The sequence below is a fragment of the Microtus pennsylvanicus genome, chromosome 9 (genome assembly GCF_037038515.1).
Source record: "Microtus pennsylvanicus isolate mMicPen1 chromosome 9, mMicPen1.hap1, whole genome shotgun sequence".
Classification (NCBI taxonomy): domain Eukaryota; kingdom Metazoa; phylum Chordata; class Mammalia; order Rodentia; family Cricetidae; genus Microtus; species Microtus pennsylvanicus.
Window position 1 is genome coordinate 13,282,756 of NC_134587.1, and position 27,950 is coordinate 13,310,705.

General features: G+C 43.2%; 1 protein-coding gene across 2 annotated transcripts; it reads right to left on the reverse strand.

Moving 5' to 3' along the window:
- Positions 1-276: 276 nt before the first annotated feature.
- Positions 277-26,570, reverse strand: Dhrs9 (dehydrogenase/reductase 9). Of its 2 annotated transcripts, XR_012911777.1 has the most exons (6): positions 26,049-26,570; positions 15,289-15,665; positions 13,911-14,169; positions 10,049-10,212; positions 5,060-6,191; positions 277-4,897 (listed from the first exon to the last, which is right to left on the reverse strand). XR_012911777.1 is itself a non-coding variant. In XM_075984972.1 (5 exons), exons 2-5 carry the CDS (start codon positions 15,605-15,607, stop codon positions 5,968-5,970), a joined length of 966 nt encoding a protein of 321 aa, XP_075841087.1. In that variant the 5' UTR covers positions 15,608-15,665; positions 26,049-26,570; the 3' UTR covers positions 4,904-5,967. The 2 variants fall into 2 exon arrangements, 1 of the variants encoding a protein (XP_075841087.1); XM_075984972.1 differs by lacking the exon at positions 277-4,897 and having other exon boundaries at positions 4,904-6,191.
- Between the last annotated feature and the right edge of the window lie 1,380 nt (positions 26,571-27,950).

Here is a 27,950-nt window from a genome sequence, read left to right on the forward strand (position 1 = left end):
CTTCTTTGCTTTGTGTCGAGAAGCCATTTATAAGTGAGTACATATTATATTCATCTTTCTGGGTTACCTCAATATGTTTTTTTCTAGATCCATCAATTTGCATGCAAATTTCAAAGTATCATATTTTTTTTATCACTGTGTAGTACTCTATTGTGTAAATATACCATTCTTTTTTAAAAAAATATTTACTTATTTATTATGTATACAATATTCTGTCTGTATGCCTACAGGCCAGAAGAGGGCACCAGACCCCATTACAGATGGTTGTGAGCCACCATGTGGTTGCCGGGAATTGAACTCAGGACCTTTGGCAGAGCAGGTAATGCTCTTAACCACTGAGCCATCTCTCCAGCCCCCAAATACATCATTCTTTATCCATTCTTCAGTTAAGGGGCATTTGGGTTGTTTCCAGGTTTTGGCTATGACCAACAATGCTGCTATGAACATAGTTGAGCACATGTCTTTGTGGTACGATTGAACATCCTTTGGGTATATACCTAGAAGTGGTATTGCTGGGTCTTGAGGAAGGTTGTTTCCTAATTTCCTGAGAACTATCCATACTGTTTTCCAAAGCAACTGTACAAGTTTGCACTCCCACCAGCAATGGAATAGTGTTCCCTTTACCCCACATCTTCTCCAGCATAAGCTGTCATCAGTGTTTTTGACCTTGGTTATTATAATAGGTGTAAGATGGAATCTCAGAGCTGTTTTGATTTGCATTTTTCTGATGGCTAAGGATGTTGAGCATTTCCTTAAGTGTCTTTCAGTAATTTGAGATTGGTCTGTTGAGAGTTCTCTGTTTAGGTCTGTACCACATTTTTTTTTAAATTGAATTATTTATTCTGTTGATGTCAAGTTTCTTGAGTTCTTTGTATATTTTGGAGATCAGACCTCTTTCTGATGTGGGGTTGGTGAAGATCTTTTCCCATTCTGTAGGCTGCCGTTTTGTCCTGTTGACCGTGTCCTTTGCTTTACAGAGGCTTCTCAGTTTCAGAAAGTCCCATTTATTAATTGTTGCTTTCAGTGTTTGTGCTACTGGGGTAATATTTAGGAAATGATCTCCTAACCAGTGAAAACATTTAACCCTGTAAGAAAGACTAGCATTGCTTCTAGGAGAATGCTGACAGTAGAGGCCAGCAGTCCCAGCTGCCGCCCTGGTTTTAGGATGTAGGGCAAATTGTGAAACCCACCCAGGCTCTCCTTTTCTTTGTAGGAATTTTGCAATGTTGTTGTATAATGATGAAATTAGACAATGATGCATGCAATGAACGCAACTTAATTAATAATTAGCAGTTACACTGCACAGTGCTTTGTTACATAGCAGTTGTCCAACACTGGGTATCAGCCATCATCATTATAGCCACTACCATCATCACTGCCATTATCTTGTTTCTTCAAGTGTTTCAGGAGAAGGCACTGGGCTTACTTCTCTGTTCTTGTCACTCTTTGAGGTTAGTTCTCTTACTATGCAATAGGGCCCTTCTGTTGTCACACATCTCTTTCTGCCCAAGTCCGACTCTGTCCTGAATCTGGCAAAGAACGTGTTCCCAGTCCCCACTTTTCCTGTGCATTATTCTCTTTCCTTTGAAATTATGAGGTGAGTGAGAGATTCACAGGCCTTGCAACTTGGCAGCCATGACATAGCATCCTTTGAGGCCAGTCCTCAAGCCTCTAATCCTCCTTCCCCATTGTCACAGTCTCACAGGCAGGACTCTGCAGGAGAGACTCAGAAAACTGACAATGTTTTAGCCCACACACCTTGGCCGTTCTTCTCACCATTCTGTGGGCCCTTCCCGTCAAACTTACAAAACTGAGAAGAACGAAAGTTGCAATGCACCTCTTGTTCTTGTCTTTGGCCAGCCAGTTCAAGTAGCAGATTGAGATGTGTTCTGCCACAAACCTAAGTTTGTTTTACAATGTGCCTACAACATGAAGAAAGCCTGGTGTTTCTTAGCAGTATGTTAAGATTTGACAAATGCTGCTGCTCAGTTTTTAAGACCGAGCAAGCTGTTTTCCTTGTCTCTACTCTCCAGCCAGTCTTCAAGAGAACGGGAAGAGCAGTGATGGTTTCTTGCTAAGGGGGCTTCACCCACAAGTCTTTCTTCAAGACTCGATGAGAAGGGCGCCCACACAGAGTCCTCATGAAGAATAAAAAAATACTTTCAAACAACAGTACCAGGCAAACAAAACAAAACAAACTTTCATTATTTTTATGTTGTATGTACATGTATGTGCACATGTGTGTAGCACCCACGGAGGCCAGAAAAGGGCATTGGATTTCCTGGAGCTGGAGTTATAGGTGGTTGTGAGCGGCTCAATGTGTGCAAGAACTGAAGAGGTAGTGTGTGCTTTAACCACCGTGCCATCTCTCCAGACCCTCACAAGGATTTGAAGAGACACGTTTGAGAAAGGTGCTCAGAGGTGAGGAGAAAAGGATGCTTTTACTACACTAGGGACTTAAACAACAGAAAATTACTGTTGTACTTCTGGTGATTAAAAGTCAGAAATCAAGATGGTGGTAGGGTTGGCTCTTTAAAGGCTGTGTGGAAAGGCCTGCTCAGGCCTCTCTCCATGTGCTGTAGATAACCACTTTATACTGTGTCTATTAGCTTATTGCCCTCCTCCCTACAAGCATGTCTATCTTTATGCTTTATGTCTAAATGTCTCTTTCTTGTGAGTACACCAATCCTTTTGGATTAAGGTCCACCCTAAGCCTTGATTTTTGTTTTATTTTGATAGGGTCTCCACATGGCCTTGGTTGTCCTGGGACTCACTCTGTAGGCCAGTCTGGCCAGGTACTCACAGAGATTTGTCTTCCTCTGCCTCCCCATTGCTGGGATTAAAGCTGTGCACCACCAAGATCAGCTCTAAGACCTCATTTTCACTTGACTATCTCTGCAAAGACTCTGTCCTCAGTCAAGGTCAGCTTCTGAGATACAAGGGGTTTAGAAATTCAGATAGCTTCCACTCGTCATTTCCAGGCAATTATCATCATGATGGCTTCATTTCATCACAGCAGGGAAGTGGTTTGTTAACAGAGAACTGTCAAGAAAAAAGAGTTGAGCTCCCCCCACCTCCACCGTAGCCCAGCCTGCCCTCCAACTCAGAGATCCACCTGCCTCTGTTTCCTGAGTTCCAGGATTAAAGGTATGTGTGCTACAATATCTGGCTAAAAAGTCGAGCCTTTAGAATCGCATAGAACAACTTTGTTGTTAGGGCTTTTAGCCAATAGTCATGTGAGTTAATCTCTGCAAATCAGTATACAAAACAGAAAGGACAGGTTTAAAGACAAAATACAAGGTGAGTGTCAGTAAAGGTTCAACACCTACGTTTTTTGGAGGGAGGCCCATACTTGCTTGCTTTTCTCTGCCATCCTCTTAGAGTCCCAGGACCAAAGGCTGAGAGTAAATTTTTCCCTACGGGTGACACAATGGCTGTTGTCTACCATGTAGGCTACAGATCCATAGTGAGTCCTTTCCGTTTCCAGTTCTCTAACGGATGTGAAGTGGGTCACGATGGGGCAGTTACTGACTACAGAAAATGACAGACAGTTGGGTTGGGTTGTCTTGGCCTGACCTATTTCAGGTTATATCCTGTTTCTAGGCATCAAGGAGGGCTGTGGATCTTGATCTTTCTCTGGCAGGTTGCCCAACAAGAGAGCTTGGAAATTGTTAGACAGATGGAGGCAGGGCTCTGGCTGGCACAATGCTTCATAAACTATGATGGAAACTATAAACATTTTCCTTTTTAAAAATAAATCACGGGCTGGGGTGTGGTGTAGCTCAGTGGTATAGCATGAGCTCTTGCATGAGATCCTTGAGTATTTGAGTCCCAGCAACTAAAAGAAGGGCAAAATTCACCACAGAGTTAAGGAAAAACTACCACAATTGTCAGACTTGGAGAGATGGCTCAGTGGTTAAGAGCACTGGCTGCTCTTCCAGAGGACCTGGGTTCAATTCCCAGCACCCACATGGCAGCTGACAACTGCCTGTAACTCTAGTTCCAGGGGACCCAACACCCATAGAAAAACGCAAATGCATGTAAAATAAAAATAAATAAGTTAAAAACAAAACAAAGCAGAATTGTCTTGGTTGGCATTCAAGAATTCAGGAGGTGATCACTTATACTAAAATTGATATAAATCACTTGTAGATACCAGAGTTGTTGTTTTTTTTTCATTTTGAGGACGTGTGGCTACTTCCTCCACATAGTAAATGAGTCTGGATATTTTATTCTACCAGATATTTTATTCTACCAAGAACTATTAGGACTAATACCGTGCAGAAGGATAAAATTTGAGCAGTTTTCTTAGAAGCTTCCTGGGAATTTTTCTCCTTATATACTAGGCTGAGCTCCCCACAGATGTTTCAGGGTTTTTGAAGATATTAATAAATAAATTTTAAAAAAGGCTAGCCTGGTCTACAAGAGCTAGTTCCAGGACAGGCTCCAAAGCTATAGAGAAACCCTGTCTCAAAAAAAAAAGCAACAAAACAAACAAAACAAAAAACAAAAAAAAATAAATGAATTAAATGGAGGAGATTCTTTTTAGTCTGGATGGTTAGACATGCCCTGCTTTCAGCTACAGAAATTAGTAATTTGTTCTTAACACTCGGCTTATTCGGTGACCTCTGGGCTCAGATGGCTTATTATGACTGCAGGCTCCTTCACAGTCTCTCTGACCCAAGAGGTGAAGAGTAACCACTGTGGTCCATTGAATCTTCTCTGAGGGGAAGGGGATGACTGAGCTACAACTGAGGAGGAAGTAACAGATGCGGCTGGCACTTTCAAGTGGGTAACACAGTTGACAGGCTTGGTCTTAATGGTAGACTGCATGTTACTGAGTTTCTGGTTGGAAGAAACAGCAAATTGTAGCTACTTAAAGGAATTTAAAAAAAAACTGTCTCAGCCGGGCGATGGTGGCGCACGCCTTTAATCCCAGCACTCGGGAGGCAGAGGCAGGTGGATCTCTGTGAGTTCGAGACCAGCCTAGTCTACAGAGCTAGTTCCAGGACAGGCTCCAAAGCCACAGAGAAACCCTGTTTCAAAAAAAAAAAAAAACTGTCTCAGAAAAAGGCAAAACAAATACAGAATCAGAAGATTGAATAATCGGACTAATACAGTGGGAAGATCAGCAAAGGAGTTTCCTTCGGATTCTGCAGATCTTGGCAGCCTTGGGACATCTGGACAGTCGAAGGGTAGCAAGCCTCAGAGTCTGTGAAATGGAGCCAAGAACCTGACCACTGAAACAGGAAGTGGCTGCAGCCAATGGTGGTGGTGAATTTCTGCCATGGCGCAGCTGACAGTGAAGCCAGAGGTGAAGGGCCTCTGGGACTGGGACCAGACGGGATGACGTCACAGCAGCCATGGTGGTGCATCTTCTGTGTCCCTCCGGAGTGTGGAACTTGGGTTGGAGTCTCCCTGCCTCTCGTTTCCTTCCCCATCTCTTGTCTTTCTGTTTGCATTTCTTCCCTGTGTTGATCACGGCCTCTCAGTTCGTACCAGTGAGTGCTTGCTTGACCACTTTCTTGTTCGTGTCAAAGCTTATCAGAACCTAGTGAGTTCCAGCCTGTGTCTCCTTCTCAGCGAGATACCAGAGCCATCAGGTTCACTTTTGAAAGGCTTCTTATCTCTGAACATTTTGACAAAACACAGTGCTTAACTTGCTGGCTTACTGAACCAGCAAGGGGCAGGTAGCAGCACACATATTTTGGGTAGAAGTCTTTTTGTTTCCCTTTCATCCTACCAATCAGGCAAGGCTTCAGTATCAGGCAAGATTGACTGCGTGATAAGCCTCCTCTGTCCTTATTTTCAAAGAAGACTTAAGGGACCCTGGAACTCCCTCTTTTATAAACAGAAACAGGTTCTAAAGGAGTCCAAGTTGGGTTTGGTAAAGACCGAGATTGAAATGATTAGTCTTTGAAATCAGCCAGCCTCAAAGCTTGGGGCAGGCCGTTGTGGTCGATTGAGTCACACCGCTTTGGGATTTGCCAGCTCTACTTTCTGTTTCAGTAATAAAAAGTCTTGTAAAACCGATGGCATGTGAGACAGAGGTATCCAAAATGTCTTGGCATCTTTTCCAGCGGTGTAGCGAGTCTTGGGGAAGATACTCGTTAGAGCATGGTCCATGCACTCTACCACTAGAGAGAGGTCCAAGTTCACAGAGCATGTATTGTTTTTCAGTTTGTGTAGACCTGTAAGAAGAGACAACAATATGCTTACTCTTGGGCAGAAAAGGAGAAGCACAGTGGGAGGCTAGGGTGCAAACAGGAAGACACAGGACAGGGACTTTGATTGTGAACTTGCGATTATAATTGAGGCTCACTGGAATGAGTTTCCATTCTCCAGAAAAGGATGCTGCAACATCTTCTTTAGGCCAGCTAGTCTCATCTCAAACTTGAGTGGGCAATAGAATCTCCTAGAGGGCACTTTAAAACCCAGCCTTCTGGTTTCTACATAGAGAATCCCTAAACCAGTACACCTGAAATCTTAGTATTTGCGTTTTCTACTAGTTTTCAAGTAATGCTGCTGTCTGAGGACCTTGAAGACCGCTTCTTTAGAGGCAGCAGGGAAGGTCCACGAGGGCCTTGTCCCTAGGAAGCCATAATTTGGAATTCTAATCCTTTCTGGAGAGTGCTGTGTTGTATATGATTCTGTACACATTCTTGTGTATGAGGGTACATGAGTGCATAGGAAGACAGAAGGGCACCCACACCACTGAACATCTCCACAGTAATGTCCTGAATCAGAAGGGAAAAGTCTCCCAGCTGTGGGGCAAATGAAGTGTTTGAGTCACGACCTAAGATCCCACCAAGGCAAATATGTTCACAAAGAATTGGGGATGATTTGAAGCCCTGGATTCTTAATTATTTTTAAAGTGTTGGACAAACAACTTCCCACAGGCAAGGGAATGAAATTGGAGCCTTAGCTCATATCAAATGTAAAAGTCAATTCAGAATGATCAAGGACTTTATAAAGTAGAACCCAAAACTATAAAGCACAGAGAAAACGCTTTTGAAATTGGACTCAGCAATAAGTTTTGAAGATGATCCTATTGCACAAATCACAAAATCCAAAATGGATGCACAGAACTGCATCAGAGTAACCATCTGTGGTGTATAAAGGAAGCAGCTAAAAGAACAAAGAGACAACCCATGGAACGGGAAAAAGTCTTTGCAAACCATACAATGATAAAGGGTTGATATCCAAGAAAAAATACAAAGAGACTTCCAACAACTCAATAGAAAAAAAAAAAGAATACAATCTGGTTTTCAAAACATGGAAAGAATCCAAACAGACATTTCTCAAGAGGTCATAAACAGGGCCAGTGAGCGAGGGTGTGTGTGTGTGTGTGTGTGTGTGTGTGTGTGTGTGTGTGTGAATGTGCTGTTCCCAGTGCATGTATTGCTCTAGTGCTCAAATTCAGCCCACAGCAAGCACTGTATTGGACCATCAGAGTGGCAATGAGACAAAAGAGAAGTTTGACCTGGGTGTGGAAGAAGGAGATCTGTGTGTGTGGTCGCTGAGAATGTAAGCTAAAAGAGCAATTATGGAACACGGTATGGGCTTTCTCAAAAGCAAAGCAAAGCAAAACAAAACAAAACAAACTTCAAAGTAGAACTACCATTTGATATTCACGTGTTTTCAAACATGCCTGGACCATGTCTTCTCAGGGAACAGACCTGCCATGTTAGGTCCCAGGCCCTCAATTGTCCAAAGAACCTAGTAAGTGACGGTGGTGTTTGTGTGAGTGGTCACAAGTTGTTCAAAGAAGGAAGTGTTAATGCCTAGTTAACCTTGCTGTTCAGCTTGGGAAATGAAGAAAGCTGATCTTAAATTTCTGGTCTGCATTGGAACTATTAAGTCTGGCTCACCTCTAAATTCTGACTCAGAAATAATCAATATGACAAATTAATAAAAAAATTGAGCTCAGTGCTTTTTTTATATTTCTTAGTAAAGAAAATTTGGAATGTTTTCAACCCAAAGAAATGATAAATGTTTCAAAACAAATCAATATACCAGCCTCTTTGATCTGTTTTTACCATTGATAGCCACGTCACACTGTGCCTCATAAATTTGTGCAACTGTTTGTTATATGCCAGAAAATTTTTGGAAGGAATTTTGTGATATAGTCTTAGCTAATTATCGGTGTCACCCTGATTATCTAACATGGAAAACTCTATTAAACAAAGGGCCTTGTCTCTGAAGTATTAAGTCTAACAGGATTAAGTTCAATCTTTTACCTTTGACCTACATAAGACCCCTGGAGTCAGAATGTAAGAAATACAGCTTCTAATGGCGATGGCTTAAAGCGCACGGAGAGACATCCTTGGGCAAGTTTGTCAGCCAGGCGTTCTAGTTGGAATCCTCAGGAGGCTTTTTCTGGTGTGTGTGAGTGTATTACATTGAGATGGTGGTGGCTGGGACTGCCTATCATCTTGGAAACTTCCCTGTGTGTTTTCTAATTTTAGTCTTGGGTTTCCATTCAGCTGATCTTGAACCTTGCTGTGTTGTGTGACCAGTGATGAGGCAGAGTCACAGTCTGGAGGGATGGTGTGACATGGAGGGAAGGCAGGGGCCTTGTTCCACTGAAGGCAAGAGCTCAGTGTTTGAGGAAGAGCAAGCAAACATTACAGGTTCAGGAAACTGGGGTGGGAGGAAGGGCCTAAGAGGAACTTTGACTGAAGTCTTCACTCTATTACTTTCTTTGTATTAATTAGAGTGCCCAAGTGTCGGGAGCAGTGAGACCCCCAGATCCTGAATTTCTTGTAAACAGCTTGTTTCCCCTTGATCTGAGTGCCTACCGCTGCTCTGAGCACGAGACCTTCAGGAGTTGCTGATGGCAGGAGAGTGGTTTCTGGTGGGTTTGGCTGGGGTGTGGCTATCTCTATATAATCTGCCCCTGAACACAATAAAGGGGGATTCTTGGGGCTTTGGGAATCAGTGTTAAAAGATCTGCGTGTGTCGGTTTGTCTCTGCGTCTGTATTCTCAACCTCCAGCCCCCTTTCCCGAAGCTCGCGAACTGGGTTCTAGCGCACAGAGCGCAGACACGGGGGCGCGGTGCGCGGCACCCAAGAATGCGCGACGCAATTACGCTGGGTTCAAATCCAGCTCTGCAGTTTCAGGTGCGTCATTTCTATGTCTATGACATTCGTATGTCATTCCTATACAATGAAGGGCATAGTAGCATCCACAGAGCTTCCAGATTGTAAATGAATGAAATGTGGGGCACGTAGGGCGATGACAAGTGCTTTGTAAATGCTCACAGTATAAATCATCATTGTGTAATCTCAGTTATGATTCTCTCCCCGTGACTCAGTCTTTTGTCTCATTTTACCTCTCCTTCCTCTTCCCCTTCCGTGTGTTCCTGACTCCCGAGAGTTTCCAACACCCAAGTAAATTCTAAATTAGAATTCTAGTAAGGATTTCTAAAGCCTTATTCAAACTTGGCCTGTCCTGTCCTGTTAAGGCTTCTCCATCAGCCGGGTCCCTCTCTCGGCCCATATTCCAGGGCAATTAAAGACTGCATCATTCGCTCCACTTTTGACTCTCTGGGTCTCCCTAAAGAGGGTCTGTTTTCTTGATGCCGTGTAGTCTGGCGTTTACTTGGTTACTCTTTGTAGTCAGCTCTAGGGGACTCTTAGGACCACAGTCTGAGTCTTATCATTGTCACCGCCACAGATTCTTGAACAATGCTGAAAGAGTGGCTTGTGCTTAGTAACAAGATGAAATAGGTATAGGAACGAGACTCTGAGAGCCAGGCGGCCTGGCTTCATATCTGAGCCTACCAGGAGATACTGAATCCCCGGGAAAGGAATCTTTACCTTGCAAAGCCTTTGTTCACTAATCCAGTACTTCTTTTGAGGCATAAATGACATAATTCAGAAATTCCTAGCATAATGCCTAGCATTTGTTAATTTCTCAGTAACAGGCAAGAGGTGGTACTGGGCTTAAAACCCAGATTAAAGATTCCCATCATTGTGTCTGTGACTCTTCACGATGGCCAGGACGACGAATCCCAGAAGACACTGGATTCACCCCCAAACTCACTTTTTTCGATGTAGTCTTCTCCATACTGCTGTTTGATGTCTGGAGACAGGTGTTCCCAAATGGCCAGCTTTTTTTCAGTTGTCTTCTTGGGATCTGCCAGTTCTGTTTTGAACAGTCCTGGTTCAATGCACGAGACATGTACACCGAAGGCTTTCATGTCCCTCCTGTGAGAAGAGCAATCAAAGAATCTTTTAATTAAAAAAAATGTTTTCCTGGGGCTAGAGAAATGGCTCAGCAGTTAAGAGCTCTGACTGCTCTTCCAGAGGACCCGAGTTCAATTCCCAGCACCCACATGGCAGCTCACAACTGTCTGAAAATCCAGTTCCAGGGGATCTGACACCCTTACATCAATGCACATAAAATAAAGATAAATAAATCATAAAAAATGTTTTCCTGCACCCCATCCGAAGCAGAAAATTGGCATTCCTGTCTATCACTGGGGGCACTGATATATGATTCTGGAGGAAGTTTATGATCATTTAAACTCCCTGCTCCTCGCCTAAGAGCTCAGTTTCTCAAACTGTGGGTCAGGACCCATATGGCATCCTGTAACTGAGTGCCGGGGTTGTAAAGAATTTGGCAACAGTTAATTGACAGTTGAATGCTCAATAATGAAAAGTTGGTTCAAAATTCTTTGACGAATCTGAGGTGTTCATTGTAGTGCGTGCCCATGTTACATGGACAATCTCACTTTGGTTTCTGAACACAGAACCTATGCTCTTTGCTCTGCACCTGCCGTTATCCCAGGCAAAATCGATGCAAGCTGCATGAAACATTCAGATAGGATTTGAGAGAACAGTATGCTATCAATGGTGCTGTTTTTCTGTACAAACCAGGTTTTCTGTTCTTAAAGAAACATGATGTTTTTATTATTGAAAACCAAAATTTTTGGTATTTACTATTGTCATTACTCAGCATGTAATTATCATGTTAGTGTGTCTTCCTATTGTATTATGATAGGATGTTTGATTTTGATAACTGATACTTGAATATCTGACTTGAATTTCCTAAAACCATCTTAGTGCATTTTGGCCCGTGATTAAAATAGAGTTTCTAACAATTTCTACAATGGCCTGCACACACGTCTGCCACTCTATACCAGGTTATGCGAAGTCGTGTTCTCAATATTAATGATTATAAAAAAAAAGTCCAACTCTGGAGAAAGAAAACATGTTTTCATTGAGCTGTGGCCCAACCTAGGGACTTCATCCAGGCTAGGCAAGCATTACGTAGTCACATCCTAGGCCTTTGTTCTTCTTGCTGTTTCATTCAAGTTTGTTTGGAGAATGTTTACTACTTGTTAACTAGTTACTCATGAATCTTTGCACAGAGTCAACACTGACTGTGTTGGCAACAAACATCTTCTTCTACCCCGTCACTTTAAAGCTGAAGAAACTGGAGTTCAAGGCGGTCAGGTGACGCTGAATGACGGAACAGGAAATGGACGTGGGTGGGACAACCCTCTGAATAACCCCACACTAATCCAGTTCTTGTTAAGCTGATAAGCATTTGGGCTAAGATGATTTCTTCTCCATGCTCAAAGTATCTGATGGGGAAATGGAGCAGGGACTGGCTTGGTGGACAGGTTTCCCTTGGGTTTTGGAATGTGGATTGTAGAATGACTGAGGATGCTGAAAGATCTAGTCTCATGATCCCTGGCATGCCGCCTTGATCCCTGTGCTGCTGAGCAGGCTGTCCCTTCACAACACTATAAACAGCCTCAAGTCTACATATTTACTGAGTCACAGTATAGAGATGTTGTTGGTGCCTCCTTCCTGTCAACCGAACAATGTATTGCATGAATAATTGTTTCCTAATTTTAATGCATATTTCCACTAGGAATGTATAAAGAGGCAATTACTCATTTTATAGACATCTTACCCATGCTGAGGCTTGAACCCAGAACCTTGTATTGCTAGGCCAGAGCTCTGCCACTCAGCTGCATCCCCATCCCTCACCATAAGGCATTTTTGTAAGCTCTAGTTGTAATCTTAAAATGTAATTCAATTCTTTCCAGACTGTGCTTCTTAGCAACAAAACTATTGCACAATCTGAAATATATTTCATTTATTGACAATATAAATCAGTTCAATCCTGAGAGATTTTCAAAGGTGTATTACATTAAAATCTTAAAGGTTATTTTTCAACCTATTTATATTTTATTCATCTACCAACTGATGTTTGTTGGATCTGGGAGATGGCAGTTCCAAGAAGGTATTTGAGAAGACCTCTTTCCTGCATACTTGTGAAAATGACACAGACAGGAGACAGGCCACTCTGCTAAGTTTAAGAGACCTACATGTTGCTATGACAACACGAAACCAATACACTTGCTGAGCAAATACAGCTTCAGAGTCCCAGGCCTCTCTTTGTTGTCCCTCCGCCATTCTCTATGTATGAAGACACCCTGGACTAGTCTGCATGCACCATTCTGTGTCAAATACCAGTTCTGTGGTTCATAAAGACATAAACACTTCCTGGTGGTTACATTCAGGCAGTGTATAGCTACACAACAGAGTCTACAAACACTCCAGTTGAAATATATTTTTAAATACTAGCATTTTATTAAGATATTGCATTTTGTAGAACGGAATGAGGCTGAGAGAAATCGCCATGACAGTGTTACTAGAAGTGTGATGATCTCTGAGCCGACGACAACACCTGGTAACGCTGTAGAAAAACTCCCCGGTCGTATCCCAGACCCACCCCTTAAGCATCTTTAACAAGTTCTCCAGGCTATATTACTTCACATTAATGTTCCGAATAAATGTTATTGTGTTTATCTCTTAGGAGACTCTGACTTGGCAACTAGATCATGGGGCAGAATGGAGCTATCGGCCTCTATTAACCTTAGTGGGGTCATCTATCCTCTTTATTACTAAGCTACTCCTAGATCTGTGGTACGCAGCATAACTCTAACATATGCCTTCAGTGAATACCAACTGAATAAGCAAATGGGGAATTAAAGGTGAGCCGATAGCAATTTTATCTTTTCTCTTGCTTGTTTCAGCACGACTCAACCGACTTAGCTTCCATTTGCTTCCCTGGTCCCTTTTGCTTGCACTATATCCCAGAAGGCTCACCTGCATTAGTGTACCCCAGCATCTGGTGGACGTGGACTATTGGAATCAGGAGTGTGAGAACAAGATGTGGGATGAATAATTCCTTATGTGGTGTGGACACTGGTTATTTCATCCTTTAGCTGGAGCTCTCAGTCTCTGTGTCTCCAGGTTCTAGAGATTTCCATGTCTCTTCATCCCTTAGTGCTTGGATAGTAATGCCCTTTGGTGTTAGCCCCTATTTCTATCCTTTGGGATTTCTCTCCACATCCCCCACATGTCTGAAAATTGTCCTGCTGCTCTCTTAACACAATGCGCGGTCATTGCTTTTGGTACCCTTGACTGAAAAAGCACTTATGGACTTTAAACTGATAGTCGCGAATTCTGGTTCCAGGTAAGACAAATCAAGCATCCCCTCTCTGCCTCTCACCCAGGATATAGCTGCAGAACCCAAGTGGAGTGTATTGGGCAGCTGCTGAGGAGATATAAGGAAGCTGGTACTGTCCTGTTAGCACCTTCCAGAAATAACAATGGAACAACTAACCCTGAACAATTCTCTACTAGACAAACTGACCTGTTGACTGTAAGTTCACCCCACTGGGGGCATCATGCGCTAATACACGAGGTGAAATCAGTGAGAGTCAAACGCAGACTAGGGTTCAAATCTCAGGTCTACCACTTACGAGCTGTGTAACCCTGGATGAGGGGAAATATTTAAAGTATTAAAAAGGATACTTCATATATACTAAGTATCCGGTATGCGTTAGCAGCAATTATCGTATAAATCAATGAATTCACCTTACCTCAAGCTGTCATTGAAACCTTCCACCGCGTATTTGGATGGAGTGTAGCCCCCGCCACCAAAAGCAAGCCGGCCTCCGACGCTGGAGACGTTGATAATGCGCCCTCGCGCTTTTTTGAGCAGCGGAAGCATATTGAGCGTCACGTCGATGAGTCCAAACAGGTTAACTTCAATGGGTTCTCTGTAGTCGTTCACCGTCAGCCAATCAGTGGGAGCCAGCACGCCCAGGACACCAGCATTATTGATCAGACCCCACAGACCTGGAGCAGGGAGGGAGGGAAGGGGACACGGTGGAAGATGTCGTTCCTATGGGCCTCTCTGATGGAAATACAGTTCTTTCTTTGCACAGTGGTGTGATTTGCTTTTTGTAGTCATTCCTGCTTTGAAATGTTTTCGCGTTTCGGGGAAGTGGTAGCTGACGGAGTGAGAGACTAAGTTGAAGTGGTCCATGCTTAGCTACTGGAATTCAGTCTCGCTATTCTATTTCCGGTTCCAAGTGTCATATTGTTTATGCTTTTTGAAGGCAGACTTTCTGATTTCTCATCTCAGACGTAGAGAAAATTAGTCTGTTTCCCTGCCTAGCAAGATGGTGCAGTCTGTGTATTTATAAAATATTCTGCATGGATGGAGAAGTGATACAAACCCACTTTATGCTGAAATTTGCTAGAAAAATAAGTCATCTACTTCACTGTTTCTTGATTGGAAATATGTAGTATTGCTAAAGGTGTTGGAATTCGGGCACCGGAATTTGTCTGTAGGCTTTGCTAAATCACTGCATTTGAGGTTCAGAGGCTTAGAGCTAAAGAGCTCAAACATACATTTGCTTTTCTCTATTATGAACCCTGATACCTTCTTCTATGAGAATATTTGATGACTCAAAGCTGACAAAACTCTCCCAGCTCAGAGTGCAGTGATCTAACGATCTAAAGCAGAGGGAGTGTCTGCAGCTGACTGGGTCAGCTGCACTCCTTAAGACCCGCATCCTCACATCCTTAGGTCCTGTTCTCCCAACCACTAAAGATGTCTGCACTCTGGAACCCATCTGTGGAGGTGTGGGTCCCAGGTAATCCAAGTGGTGATCTGGAGGCTGATTCCATATTCTCCTATAGACTCGAGCCTCAACTCCCTCTGCTGAGATGTTGTTGGAGAAGGTCAGGAACAGGTAGGGTTTCACTTCTGTTCTAGATTCACCTGCTGGGGCTCTAGGCAGTCTGTCTGGGGCACATCTCACACACACTGGGATTACTTAGGAGCTCTGTGGAGATTAAAAAATTGCCTTCGCAGACATTTTCTTGAAAAGCCATTTAAGACTCGTTTTGTTTTGCTTTAGTTGCTTTCTCATCTCCCAACCGCCCCACCCCACAGACCTCTTCTCTTACCTTTATCCCCTACGTGGCTCTTGACCCACTGGGCGGTCTTCTTGACATTCTCAGGGTCGGTGACATCCAGAAGCACTGTGTGAAGTCTGTCTGAGGTTTTTGCCTTCAAAGCTGTCGCTCCTGACTCAGTCAGGCAGGCAGCGATGACACGGAACCCCTTTTTATCAAAAGTCCTGGCTGCTAAGTTCCCAAAGCCTGTGTCACAACCAGTGATGAAAACGTACTTGTCGGTGACGCCTGCTATCTTCAGTTGTCCTTTGTAATTCCACAGCAGAGTGCACAGGACAAGGAGGGCCAACACCCAAAACAACACCAACATTTTCTTTCTCCTATACGCGACAGGGACACTTCTCTCATGAACAATAAAGGATGGTGTCCTGGATGTTCAAAATTAGAAAGAAAAATGCAAATTAGAACAATCGCATGTTGACGAATGGGAGCTATTTCTAAGAACTTGAGTAGACAAATAGATACTAAGATACTACAATGATTATCTGGTAGCTTGTTGGAAAAGACAAGTCATTTGTGTCACATACGGCTTTTTAAAGATCGTGCCAAAGCCAACCAGGCAGAATTTAGAAAAATCCAGATGGGAAGAAATGGAGTGGGAACAAAGTGGCACAGTCACGGGGCAGAAGGAACCACCAGAGTTGCACAGGGGAGGGACCTTAATCTCCCACACGCACTCATCCATCTGAGAGACAGAGTCTCACAGTAAAGCCTTAGCTCTCATCACTCAGTGAAACTGAAGAGCAAACCAGGATCAAAGTCCCCTAGAGGAGCAGTTCTCGGCCTTCCTCAGGCTGGGGCCCTTTAATACAGTTCCTCACTGTAGCGAGGCCCAACGATGACTTTCATTGCTACTTCATAACTGTAATTTTTTCATTTTTTTTAAAGAATAAAGTGTTGTTTTCTTAAAGTTCCCATATGATTGCAAAGGGGAGACTTTTTTATGATTTATTTATTTTTATTTTATGTGCATTGGTGTGAAGGTGTAAGATCACCTGGAACTGGATTTTCAGACAGTTGTGAGCTGCCATGTGGGTGCTGGGAATCGAACCCAGGTCCTCTGAAAGAGCAGTCAGTGCTCTTAATCGCTGAGCCATTTCTCCAGCCCCCCCATAACTGTAATTTTGCTACTGTAATGAATCATAATGTAAAGATCCATGTTTCCGGTGGTTTTAGGTGACCCCTGTGACAAGGCCATTTAAGCCCCCAGAAAAGGGTCGCGACCTACAGATTGAGAACCACTGTACTTAGCTCGGTCTTCTTGTCCTGCCGGACTGCCGTTTATTTTCAGAATCCATGAGAGGAGAGCAGCTGTCAGTAAAAAAGCATTCCTGGTATGGTTTCTAGTTTCTTATTGTGAGTGAGTTCGAGTCCCGCTCCCATCTGGCTCAGAGAGTATTGCTACTCTATCAGGGGAGAACGAAGTGAGAGAGTCCAGGAAGTAAGAGCAGGGTGGGAGATGAAGGCCTGATGTCTCAAATCTTTAAATTCTCTCTTTAACACTAAGTTCTTGTAGAAAAAATAAAGGAATGTATGAACAGGACAAAATGAAGCAGCTTTTTCCGGTAAAACTGACCAAACTATCCAGCACAGAGCCAATAGGAATATCAGTTTTGCTGTGCAAGCAAGAGACGGGTTTCCTGTACCCTTCCACAGGGACTTGCGCCTCTGCTTCCCCTCAGCACGCTGTGCTTACTGTGGACCTGAGGAGCGGCACCCCACCCAATAGGAGGAAGTCTGGCTGCTTCAGGTCTGAAGTCATGGAGGCCCTACCCTTCTAACTTCTGGCAAGGGGGAAGAGGGGAAAAGGTCAGCTCCCTCTCCACATAGGAACACTGTGTTAGTTCCTAAGTCAGTGTGGGGCAGCCAGCCAGAGAGAACATCACCTTTGGAAAGAGCCCTCTCTTTCCCCATAGCCTGCAGGCCTGGAAGGTTCCCTGCCAGGGCAACACAGTGTGTTTAGTTTTATTCTTCTAGATTTATTTTTAAAATTATGTACTCGTGTGTGTGTGTGTGAGAGAGAGAGATATGTGTGTGTATGTGTGTGTGATATGTGTGTGTATGTGTGTGTGTGATATGTGTGTATGTGTGTGTGTGTGTGATATGTGTGTATGTGTGTGTGTGATATGTGTGTGTATGTGATATGTGTGTATGTGTGTGTGTGATATGTGTGTGTATGTGTGTGTGTGATATGTGTGTGTATGTGTGTGTGTGTGATATGTGTGTGTATGTGTGTGTGTGTGTGATATGTGTGTGTGTGCATGTGTGTGTGTGTGATATGTGCACTGGAGTGCAGGTGCCTGCAGAGGCCAGAAGAGATGACGGGATCCCCTGAGGCTGTTGTAACAGGTGGTTGCCAGCAGCCTAACGTGGGTGCTGAAAACAGAGCCTGGGTCCTCTGCGAGAGCAGTATAGGCTCTTAACTGCTGAGCCATCTCTCCAGCCCCAAACGGTGTCTTTGTCCTTGATTCTCTCTCCTTAGACTCACACAGGCCTGGATTACTTCACAGAAGAAAACCAATTGACACAAACTGAAGTGCAGACTGTGTGGACGCCTCCAGAATCATGCCTGCTTTGGGTTACTAAGAAATTTCTTCTTTTCTTTTTCTCTTTAATGTCCCCTTTAAAGTAATGGTTATTACATGTGACTCAGTATTTTGACAAGTAAATGTGTCTATAAACAAATGTATAAATAGGATTTCAAATACATATATACATGTACTTAATTTCTACCACTTTATAAGCAACAGCATATTTAAGATATAAAATAATTCAGTGTATCCATCTTTACTGCTTAAGGAAAAAAATGGACTCTTTTCACCTTTTCCCCCTAAAAGACTTATAAAGAAAGAAATAAAAAGATCTTCTGACTGATATTAAACCAATGAGAAATATCAAGATATGGGAAACATGGGGATGTAGCTGGCTCATGGTACAGTTATAGATGTTTAAAAACAGGCTTTTAAATTACTTAATAATTTGGTTTAGTTTCCCAAAATCTTTTTTGTGTAGGAATTGATTTGTAGCATACAAATGTCCAGGCAGCAGGGCTTCTGCTTCTCAAATACATAATAATTTAAAATGCATAATTATGGGGAGAAGCAGAAAGCACTCATAAAATGACATATTCAGAGATTTTAATGACATTTCATATTCGTAAATCCAATTAGTTATAGTGTTTTGTTTAAGCCTGCCCTTGATAGTCGCTGAATATTGAAATGTCTAATTTCACTGTAAATCAAATTTCCAGAGAAATTATCTGAAGAAAGCAAAACAATTGTGGGTTTTAATGTCCCTCTGATAGAGGATGTGACTTCGGCTGTCGTCTTTGCCAGGGGCAGAAGAGAGAGGAGTAAATAGTGTGATTACCACCCACTGGCAAAGGCCTCTCCACTGGAGAGTTGCACACAGTCTTGGCTGGTTGTATGTCTAGTCCCGTGGAAAACATATTATCTGGGTCACTTATAGAAGATAAAACAGGCTCACAGATACAAGGTGTTTGCAAAAGCTATTGTGGCTGGAACATCGTGCCTTCCCATTTGAGAGAACAAGAAACCCTGGATTCTCTGGTAGCTGGGGCTGAGCGGTGTCCAAGCTGAGCTGATAGAGTCAACACAGGCACCTCCGTGTGGGTGCTAAGACGCTAGGCTAGCAGTCCTCGGGCCAGAACAACCTCCAGAACAGCCTCTGACACACGAAGCAGTGTTCCTTTCATCGTCTCCCCTCGTGCCCTCCTCTGTTCACATATAATGACTGGTGAGTTCCCAGGGGGGCCACGAGCCCCGGATGCCGTGAGGAAGGTGGGTGCTATTCCTGTGATGATGAGTGACCAGACACAAGAGGCTTGAATTAGGATAAGTGGAGGATTTGGAGATCAATGAAAGTACCTGGGGGTTCCTATAGAACTTGGAGATAGATAGTCTGCGCTTAGAATTTAAGGCATGATCCACTTAGACAGGGAAGAGAATCTCTCTGTTGTTTTCTAAGTTGTTACTGAAACAACACATCTTTCAGTTATGAAACCAGCAACACACTTCAGCAGCATTTGCAGTGCCTGAGATGTTGTTATCTATTACAGACAAAGTTTTGTTTCTTTTTTGTTTTTTTTCTTTTTCTTTTTCTGTTTTTTTTTCCCCAAGACAGGGTTTCTCTGTGTGGTGCTGGCTGTGTTGGAACTCACTCTGTAGACTAGGCTGGCCTTGAACTCCCTAGTGCTGGGATTAAAGGTGTGTGTTACCATGCATGGCCTCAGCCACCATATTTTTTATGTTCTTTATCATAAAATATGGTGTATGTCCCCTTCCTTTTTTTTTTTTTGATGAGGCATGGTCCAAGCTAGCCAGAGCTATATAGGAAGACCTTGTCTCAAAAACAAAACAAAACAAACAAAATACAGTAAAAATCCATAAAGTTCAGAGAATAATAACTGAACAAAACCTTATATGTTTATATAAAAGTGAGAATAAAAACATGGTAAAATGTTAATGTTTAGAGACTCTAGATTGTACCATGCTTTTAACTTTCCTGTAAGTGTGAAGTTACACCCACAGACACAACCAACTGCAGATTTGAGTCATTTTATCAACTGGATCTCTGTTGAACACACAGACTTTACATTAGTCTCGTCCCCTGAACAACAGTGTAACTATATACACAGCATTCACACTAGGTATTACAAACAGTCTCTAGGTGATGTAAAGTGTACAGACAGGGGCGCAGGTCCTGTGCAAACACCGTGACATTGTCTACAAGAGATTAGAGAATCCAGATTTGGATGCCCACGGGTGAGGGGACCCTGGAGTCAAAGCTCCCCTGTATGAATGACTTGTGAATGACAGACAACACTTTGAATCAAAAAATCAAAGTCTGGTAGAGAAAGATGAAGCCCCTCCCCCCATAAAGACTTCATTGAACTGCTTTGAGGTTCTAGATACAAAACAAAATGCCCGGACTTTGGAGAGACCTGGGATACTAGGTCGCCTGCCTTCTGTCCTGTGGAAAGCCCGTTTTTACTGTCGCTGGAGGAAAAGAAAAACTCTAACCTAAGCAACTCTTTCTCGGCTTCATCCTCTCCACTTTTCACTTAACCTCCTCGCTAAACAAACACAGTTTTCCTTAGTGACAAGAAGCAGAGGGGAACTTTTTAGTCACTAAGGACGCAGGCTATGAAAATGTACTATCATTGTGTGAACTCTGGGCTGACGGTCATCACGGAGGCTGGTGTCCCAGTCAGTAACTTGAATCCTTGGGACACCTAACACTGCTTGAGAAACGTTGATTTGTGAAGCCTGTTTTTATTATTGTCTAAAAATGTTAGTTCTTCTTTCGTCTCTGCATTTTGCATTCTTTCTAGGTCATTGGACCAGGTCAGTAATAACCCAGCATGTATCTTTGACCCCTTTAGCCAAGAAGCTCTCTGTGAACAAGAGTCCCAGGTCAGCGCTTTCAGGACCATGACCTGTGTAGAGAGAGGGATTGACAGTCAGTCAATCAGTTCACCTGAGAAGTAAATGAGTAACCACAGCTGATAGGACCGCCTCAGCCCCTCTCCTCCGACTCTGCTCGTTTCTCTGCTGTTCCCTGGTGCCAGCAATTTAGCAGGAAGGCACCAACCTCAGTTGCTTTCGTTGTTTACCAGCTATGTCTTTTGATTTATCTCACAACAAACTGTTTACTAAGGGTGCAGGTCCCCTGGCCCCTAGCATTGGAGCAACGCTCAGGAGTTCAGACCTCGGAGGACTTGGAGCAACTCACTTATCTTCCCTGGGCCTTTCCCGGGGGTAGAGCAGTGATAGGCTATTTTTGTTCAAGAATACCTGGTGAACTAACGTAGTTTAAGGCCTGTTACAAGGGAAGAACCAGCCACCTTTCCTACCTATAAGGGCCGCTCTGTCTGTTGCTCAGACTCTCCAATTGCTGTCCTTTTGATAGATAGTTTTTGGACTCCATAACTAACAATGTGAAGTCTGGCTAGCATATTTCAGCATGTTTAGCAACATCCTTGGCTTCTACCCACTGACTGTCAGTAACACTTTCTTGAGATCTGCTGACATAGAGGTTCAGAGTGTCACTGGACCCAGGACAGCTTATCTGGAAATCTGGCCATTGCTTTCTTCGTGAGGTTTCCGTGATGAGTATTTATAATTTTTTGTGACTTCAACAGAGAGGTTAAGTTGCTTACAAAATTGCTCATCTCCTGCTTTGGCAAGCACTAACTTTGCAATTTAAAAAGTACCTACTTTTCTTAATATGAGGATAGAAGGCCCCGAAAAGATCAAATTATATAAAATACCATTTGCAGATGTAGAAGTGACCACTCTGGCACTCACATTCAGAAGGCCTGGATTCTGACTGCGCCTTTCCAGTTGGGGCCCTGGCAGCTTGCTCTGGGTAGCAAACTGATCCTCTAGATAGAGTTCAACAAATGCTCCTAGGAAATCCACGGCCAGATTTCTGGTTCATAAAGTCAGGAACAAGTATGAGGAACAGGTATGGGTGACTGAAGGCCGCAGTTTTTTGAACCATGGATAGAGACCCGATGTAGGCCATGTAACTAAACGTGGGATTAAAAAAAAAATCAACAACAGTAAAAAGGTTTTGAATGTGCAATGGCTAAAAAGTATTTCAAAAGCAAGCATAATGGATCCAAGTTTGTTCGGGCAGCGCTTGTCCCTGCTGCACTGAATGTCTTCACTGCAGCTCTGGACCTAAATGCACAGCTCATACACGTTGTCTGGTGTGTGTGATGCCAGCCAGTGCTGCCTAAAACACCTCGGCTCGGACTCAAGACTACTGACGTGAAGATGTGCGGAATTTTCAGTCTAGGTAGATTATTTTTGTTCTTTAAAGTACAAACTTAATTTTTTTTTACAGTCAATCTTCCTCATGTAAACATCACATTGATATGTCTTTGGATTGTATTGTAGCAGACTATTTAGAGGGACAGAGACGTGGCTCAGTGGATAAGAGCACTTGCTGCTCTCATAGAGGATGAAGGTGAGGTCTCAGCACCTACATGGTGTTACACAACTTCCAGATGATCTGGCACCTTCTTTTGGCTTCCAAAAGTACCAGGTATTCATGTGTACACTCAAGAACACACTTAAAGAAAATCCTTTTAAAAGTTTAAGTTGCTGACTTGAGTTTCATTTTAAAAAATTATTAAATGAATTTGGGCTTGGGATTAGGACAAAATTTTCAAGAATTCTGAAATGGCCTTAAACAAGTTTCTACTTTTGACTACATATTTATGTCAAATGACATTCTCTGCATTCACAATCAAAAATCAAAGTATCAGTCAACTCTGAAAAACATTGAAGATGCTAGGTTCTGTAGTATCAAATATTTAGATAAGACTTAGTTCTTTATTTTTAAATAACCAAGCATGTCTACACTAGTATATAAATTTGTTTTCATCTTCAATAATTGGTAAAATTATGTGTACCCAAGAGAATTGTTTCAAAGTAAATTTCTTTATGATCTGTCAGTATGTGTTTGCTTTGTATGCCCATTTTACAGACCTATATATCTCAGATAATATAGATCTATATTTATTGGATACAAAGGGGCCAACATTGGTAAAAGTTTAAGAAATCCCGTTCTAGGCTGTTGCCTATACCTATAAATATTTATCTTAAACTTCATGATAAAATTACTTCCTTTTGTCCTAGATGTGGTAATTCATGCCTATAATCTCAGCACTTGGAGGGTAAAGATAGGAGGGGAGGCCAGACTGGGCAACATAAATGAGAGCCTGCCTCAGAAAACCCTAAACTAAACAAAGAAATCTCTATAGAAAAGAGGTGAATTCAGATATGCAGGCTGCTATTGGTTCAAGGTGCAAGCTACGATTCTGGGGTGATGCTGAGACAGACCCCTCTGGTCCCTCCTGGTTGCATTCATTCCCGCTGGGCTCTGGCATCTAGACTGTGTACCCTCTTCTCTACCTCTGTGCTGTGCGTGCTGCATGAGCTTAGGCAGAGGAGCAAGAGGAAGAACAGAAGGAAGAGACGGAAGCAATCCACTCTGCCTCCTGGCTGATGCTACTTAGACTGACTTCTGAGACTGTTGACCTCTGGGCCAAAGGAAGAGAATGACAGAGGCGATCGTGCAATGTCCCCACTTCCAATTCAGACAATGAAAAGGTTAAGGATCATATCTCATAAATCTCAACATATGTATTTCATTTAACCCTCATGCTATTTTGGAGTTAGGTTGAATATCACAAATTAGAATGTTTGCTAAAAGATACCTTTCTCCTTGGGATCTTAAACTGTGTAAGAGGAGAGGGAAGAGCTGTGGGGGAGGGGAAGGACACATTGTCAGTCACTAGGAAGAATGAAAATGTTTGTCAGAAATTCTCTGTCGTACAGCAGAGATTCAGAAGGAACCATGGGAGGAGACCGATTATCGTCTTCATTGGCCACGTAGAGTGTTAATGTAGGAACCACGTGGTGGCAGCTGTCAGAAAACGCTCTGCTCCACAGTGGTTCCTACTTCTGCTTTCTGGCTTCTCTTCCTGGGTTTCTCAGTAAGAAACTTAAAATAAACTCCTTTGATTTGACTTCTAATAGTTGCCTTCCTTTGCTGACAGGAAGTGAGTGACAAGATGAAAAAAGACATCAGTGTTCGAAGTCCTTTCTAAAGGGCTGGTTCTTCCCAGACCAGTTCATTTTATGTCCACATAATTCCACAGAAGGTTTTCTTTTAGAAAACACTGAGAGTTTATCAAATCTTTATTTACGTTAAATTTGTTGCAGTCTCTGGACCAGCAGCTGAGCTGCTTTGCCAAAATGCATCAAATAGAAAGCATCTATCTAGATGGCTGTCTGAAGGATTTTATGAGTTTTCTTATGCAGTGTGCTTAATAATGACTACCGTGGAACATGCGTGCTTCTTATATTTAGATATTGCATATATGGCTCATTACTCAGAACTCATTTCTATTTTGTGCCATTTTTAGCGAAGTAAAAATTCTTCTTCTTTAACCCCAGGTACATCTAATGTGCTTTTCTCCAAGGAAAAGGAACCCAAGAGCCTGATGATACAGCCCGGTTCACACACCTAAGGAAGTGTACTCGCTTGTAGAAGAAGATAAAAAGTCAGGCACCTGAAAAACCTGAAACAAATCTTAAAATGGAGTCAATGACCCCTACACGCACTTGTTCTGTTGAGAATCTGGTGCAAACCATACTGACCGCGATGATGATGATGCAGCCAAGATGAGGTGGGGCTCGCATCCTGGAATGGTGAGCTCCATCCCGTAACTGGAGGAAGCAAAGCTTCCTCTGCCAGAATCCCTGTGGGAGGGCGGAGCGTGCAGCTCCATTGCCCAGTGTGTGGTGGGAACAGGCCACACATGGGTCCTCAGCAGCTTCACACAGAGGCTGCCCTGACTCCCCAGATGTACAGACACACTCAGGTCTTGGGAAAGCATCTTAAATTAAAGAAATTTTCTATGCATCTTTGCTAATGAATACTGGTCACCCCAGGCCCTCCTACATTGAATCTTTTGTCTGTGTGTCTCCTTACAGGATAGAATATTACGAATCATTGATGAATCTATAGTTTTTTTTTTTTTTAAGTTATGGCCGCAAGATAGTAACTGCTAGTGGGAAGGGATTGTACACTGTATGTTATTATAATTTCTGGTCACAAAACTTCAAAGAGAGTTGAGAAGAGAGTGGATGTGTGGACCAATGCAGCGAGCTCTTGAAAATCCTCAGGGTACTTCCTTCAGCCACAGTTGGCTCTACTGTGAAAATGTTAGTGGCTTAAAATTCTGTCTCTTGAGAAAGTGACATTCATGCTTAGGGTCTCACCCCTCGAAATGTAGGAAGCAACAAACTTTCCTTGTATTTAAACCCTGAGATTTATTCTAAAAATTGGGCACCGTTTTCAAATGTGAAAGTATGCAATACAAGGACCACAAAGGAGCCTTTCTTTCTCACGTCATCCTCATCTGGCCAAGGATATTTCAGAGTGTCTAATATGTGCCAAGTGACACTAAGATAAGTAAACTCTGGGCAGAGAGTGTCATGGGGCTTTAAAGAGTTATTGGCCCCGCCTGCCAAAAGCTAATTGTGCGTGGCGGGGAGGGAGCATTTGAAAGACTAAGTCATTTTATCACAAAATGTGGAGTGACTGTCTGAGCAGAGGTTTGGTTCCTCCCCCCCTCCCAGGATTAGGGTTTGCATGCACCTTAGAAGCATCCTTTCTTCATTCCCAATATTTTTTCTCTTCCAGTTTAGTGTTTGTCTATGTGTGCTCATGGAAGCTGATAACACTGATGGCTCACGGGAAAGCAGGGAGAGAAACATAGCAGGCCGTGGTTGGCCACAAATTGTGCCACCCCTGAGGCACTCTGTTATGATACCCACGACTTATGGATCTCTGCATTCCCAAGAGTCACAGAAGGTGTCAAAGAGAAAGGAAGGGGGAGAGAGAGAGGGACAGACAGAGTATTTAGTTGCGACTACAGGATGCTTCAGGATAGTCACAGAGTCCCGCGTCCTGGAAGAATTTCAGTAAGGTTCCTGCCTGGGTCACACTGAGATCATTTCTTTAGGTGATGGGCTCTGTACCCATCAATCTCATACTATATTAAAACAAGCAAACAAATCAACAAACAAAAACAGTTGACCACAGCTGAAAGACAACTTGATTCATTCTGTGAAAGCATGGGACATCAAAGCCAGTTCAGGTTGAGATGGTTAAGCGAAGAGACAAATGACCAAACAGTCAACAGTTACCTCACCGCCGGAGATGCAGAAGCTGCTGGAGGCTCACTCAGCTGTTTGCCACCTTCCTGCCGTGCCCAGGAGAAGGAAGTGCCGCCCTGAGCAAGCTGATCCTCTCAAGGTGCCTGGGCTTCTGCCGCAGCTCTGAGACCTGCATGTGTGAAGTCTTCTCTATTTCTCTGTGAGTCACACCCATTGCAACACCGAATGATGACTAAGTCTCTCCTCAGTGGACGGAGGGCGGAGAGACTGCAGGTCATAGGTTTCCAAAGGAATCGTCAGGGTCTTTTATAAACGGGATGTAACTAGCTAGAGAAATGACTTACATTCTCTTGATCAAAAGAGGCACCTGAAACCATAAATAAAGAAGCACCTTACAAACAGCCAGGTACATCAAATGGATCAATCCCCCTCCTTTTTTAAACATTTATCAGCAAGAAGATCAACTTGACCAATGTCAAGGAAGCATGGTTTGGGAATAACTTGTGGTTTCTAATTTGTGTTTTAAGGTATGACAAGATATCTTGATAGGGTTTCTGGAAGTGAAAGTGGGAAGGACTTGCCCCTCCCACCCCTAGCTGGCCTTTTCAAATGCCTCTGCCAGCAGACCTGGCACTCCTTGGTGCCAGCTGGAGCTGTAAGGGGTGGAGGATGAGATGCCGCCCACCTTCCGGCCAGCTTGCCAAACCTCCCTGCACGCCTTTGTACAGGCAGGCAAAGGCGCCCTGAAGTTTTACTTCTAATTTCATGCTGCATTCCTCCGGCTTCCTCCTCTCTCTGTTGCTTCTTGAAAAGGAGGGACTGTTTACTAGTGAATGAAAGAGCCACCCCTCGAATGGAGTCTAGACATGGCGGCTTTGCCTTCGGCATTAAATGAGTAGGGTTCTTATTTCATTCACAACAACAAAAATTTATCCAGATAAATATTTGGGGTATCCAACATATGCCAGGAATACTTCTTCCTCTTTAATGACTGCACAAGACAGAGTAAAGGCACAAACATGCAGCCTCAGAGAAAAGCATCCTCGACTTAAATCCATGAAGAAAGCTGTGATCATTAATCCTCCTCACAAGCAGGCTATTACAGCTGAAGGTGGAGAGCCCTCGAGCGCCAGGGTAGTCCTGGAGGACTGGAGGGAAAGGGCAAAGGAAAGGTTACACCACGGTAAGTTTTACTCAATAATCCTGCTCAGTGCAGCTCTGGTTTAAAAAAATTCCCCAAATAGGCTTAAAAGGAAAAATTAAATGTCAAAATCAATTTGCATACCGCGGTCGGGAATTCGTGCCCTCCACTTGGCTGTCAGTACTGATGGATTAAATTGAGAAGTTCAGTGTCAGTGCCCTGGGGCGGGGCTGGGGTCAGAACAGCCCCCAGCCTTGCCTGGTGGATAAAGGTATCCGTCAGTGGAAACGAAACACTTATGAGCTGCGCTGTCTCCAGACTGAAATCACAGCCACGTTCAAAGCCACGCGCCGAGTTCTGCTTCGTTTTAACCCATCCCTTTAGACGGTAACGTGTGAGGTCCAGTAAGATGGCTCAGAGGGTAAAAGACACATCAAACACGACAACCTGAAGGCCCACATGGAAGATGGGAACTGTGTCCTGAATGTTGTCCTCTGGCCACATGTGAACTATGGTGTGTGTGCACTTGGGGACATACACGTACCTCCACACACTAAATAAAGAAATAAACATTTTTATTTTCCAGAGTAAAAGAATGCAACCTTTGAAAACACTGCCTTGTTCAGAATTCTCTCTACATCAGACTTCGGGTCGTCAAAGATGACACACATGTATCCCACCAAGGTGACATTTGATTTCACTTCGATTTCCTTGGTTTAAAAGGTTAGCGTGTGGAACTTATTCAAATATACATTTTATGTTGCTGCCTGGGTTGTAGGGTTGTAGCTATA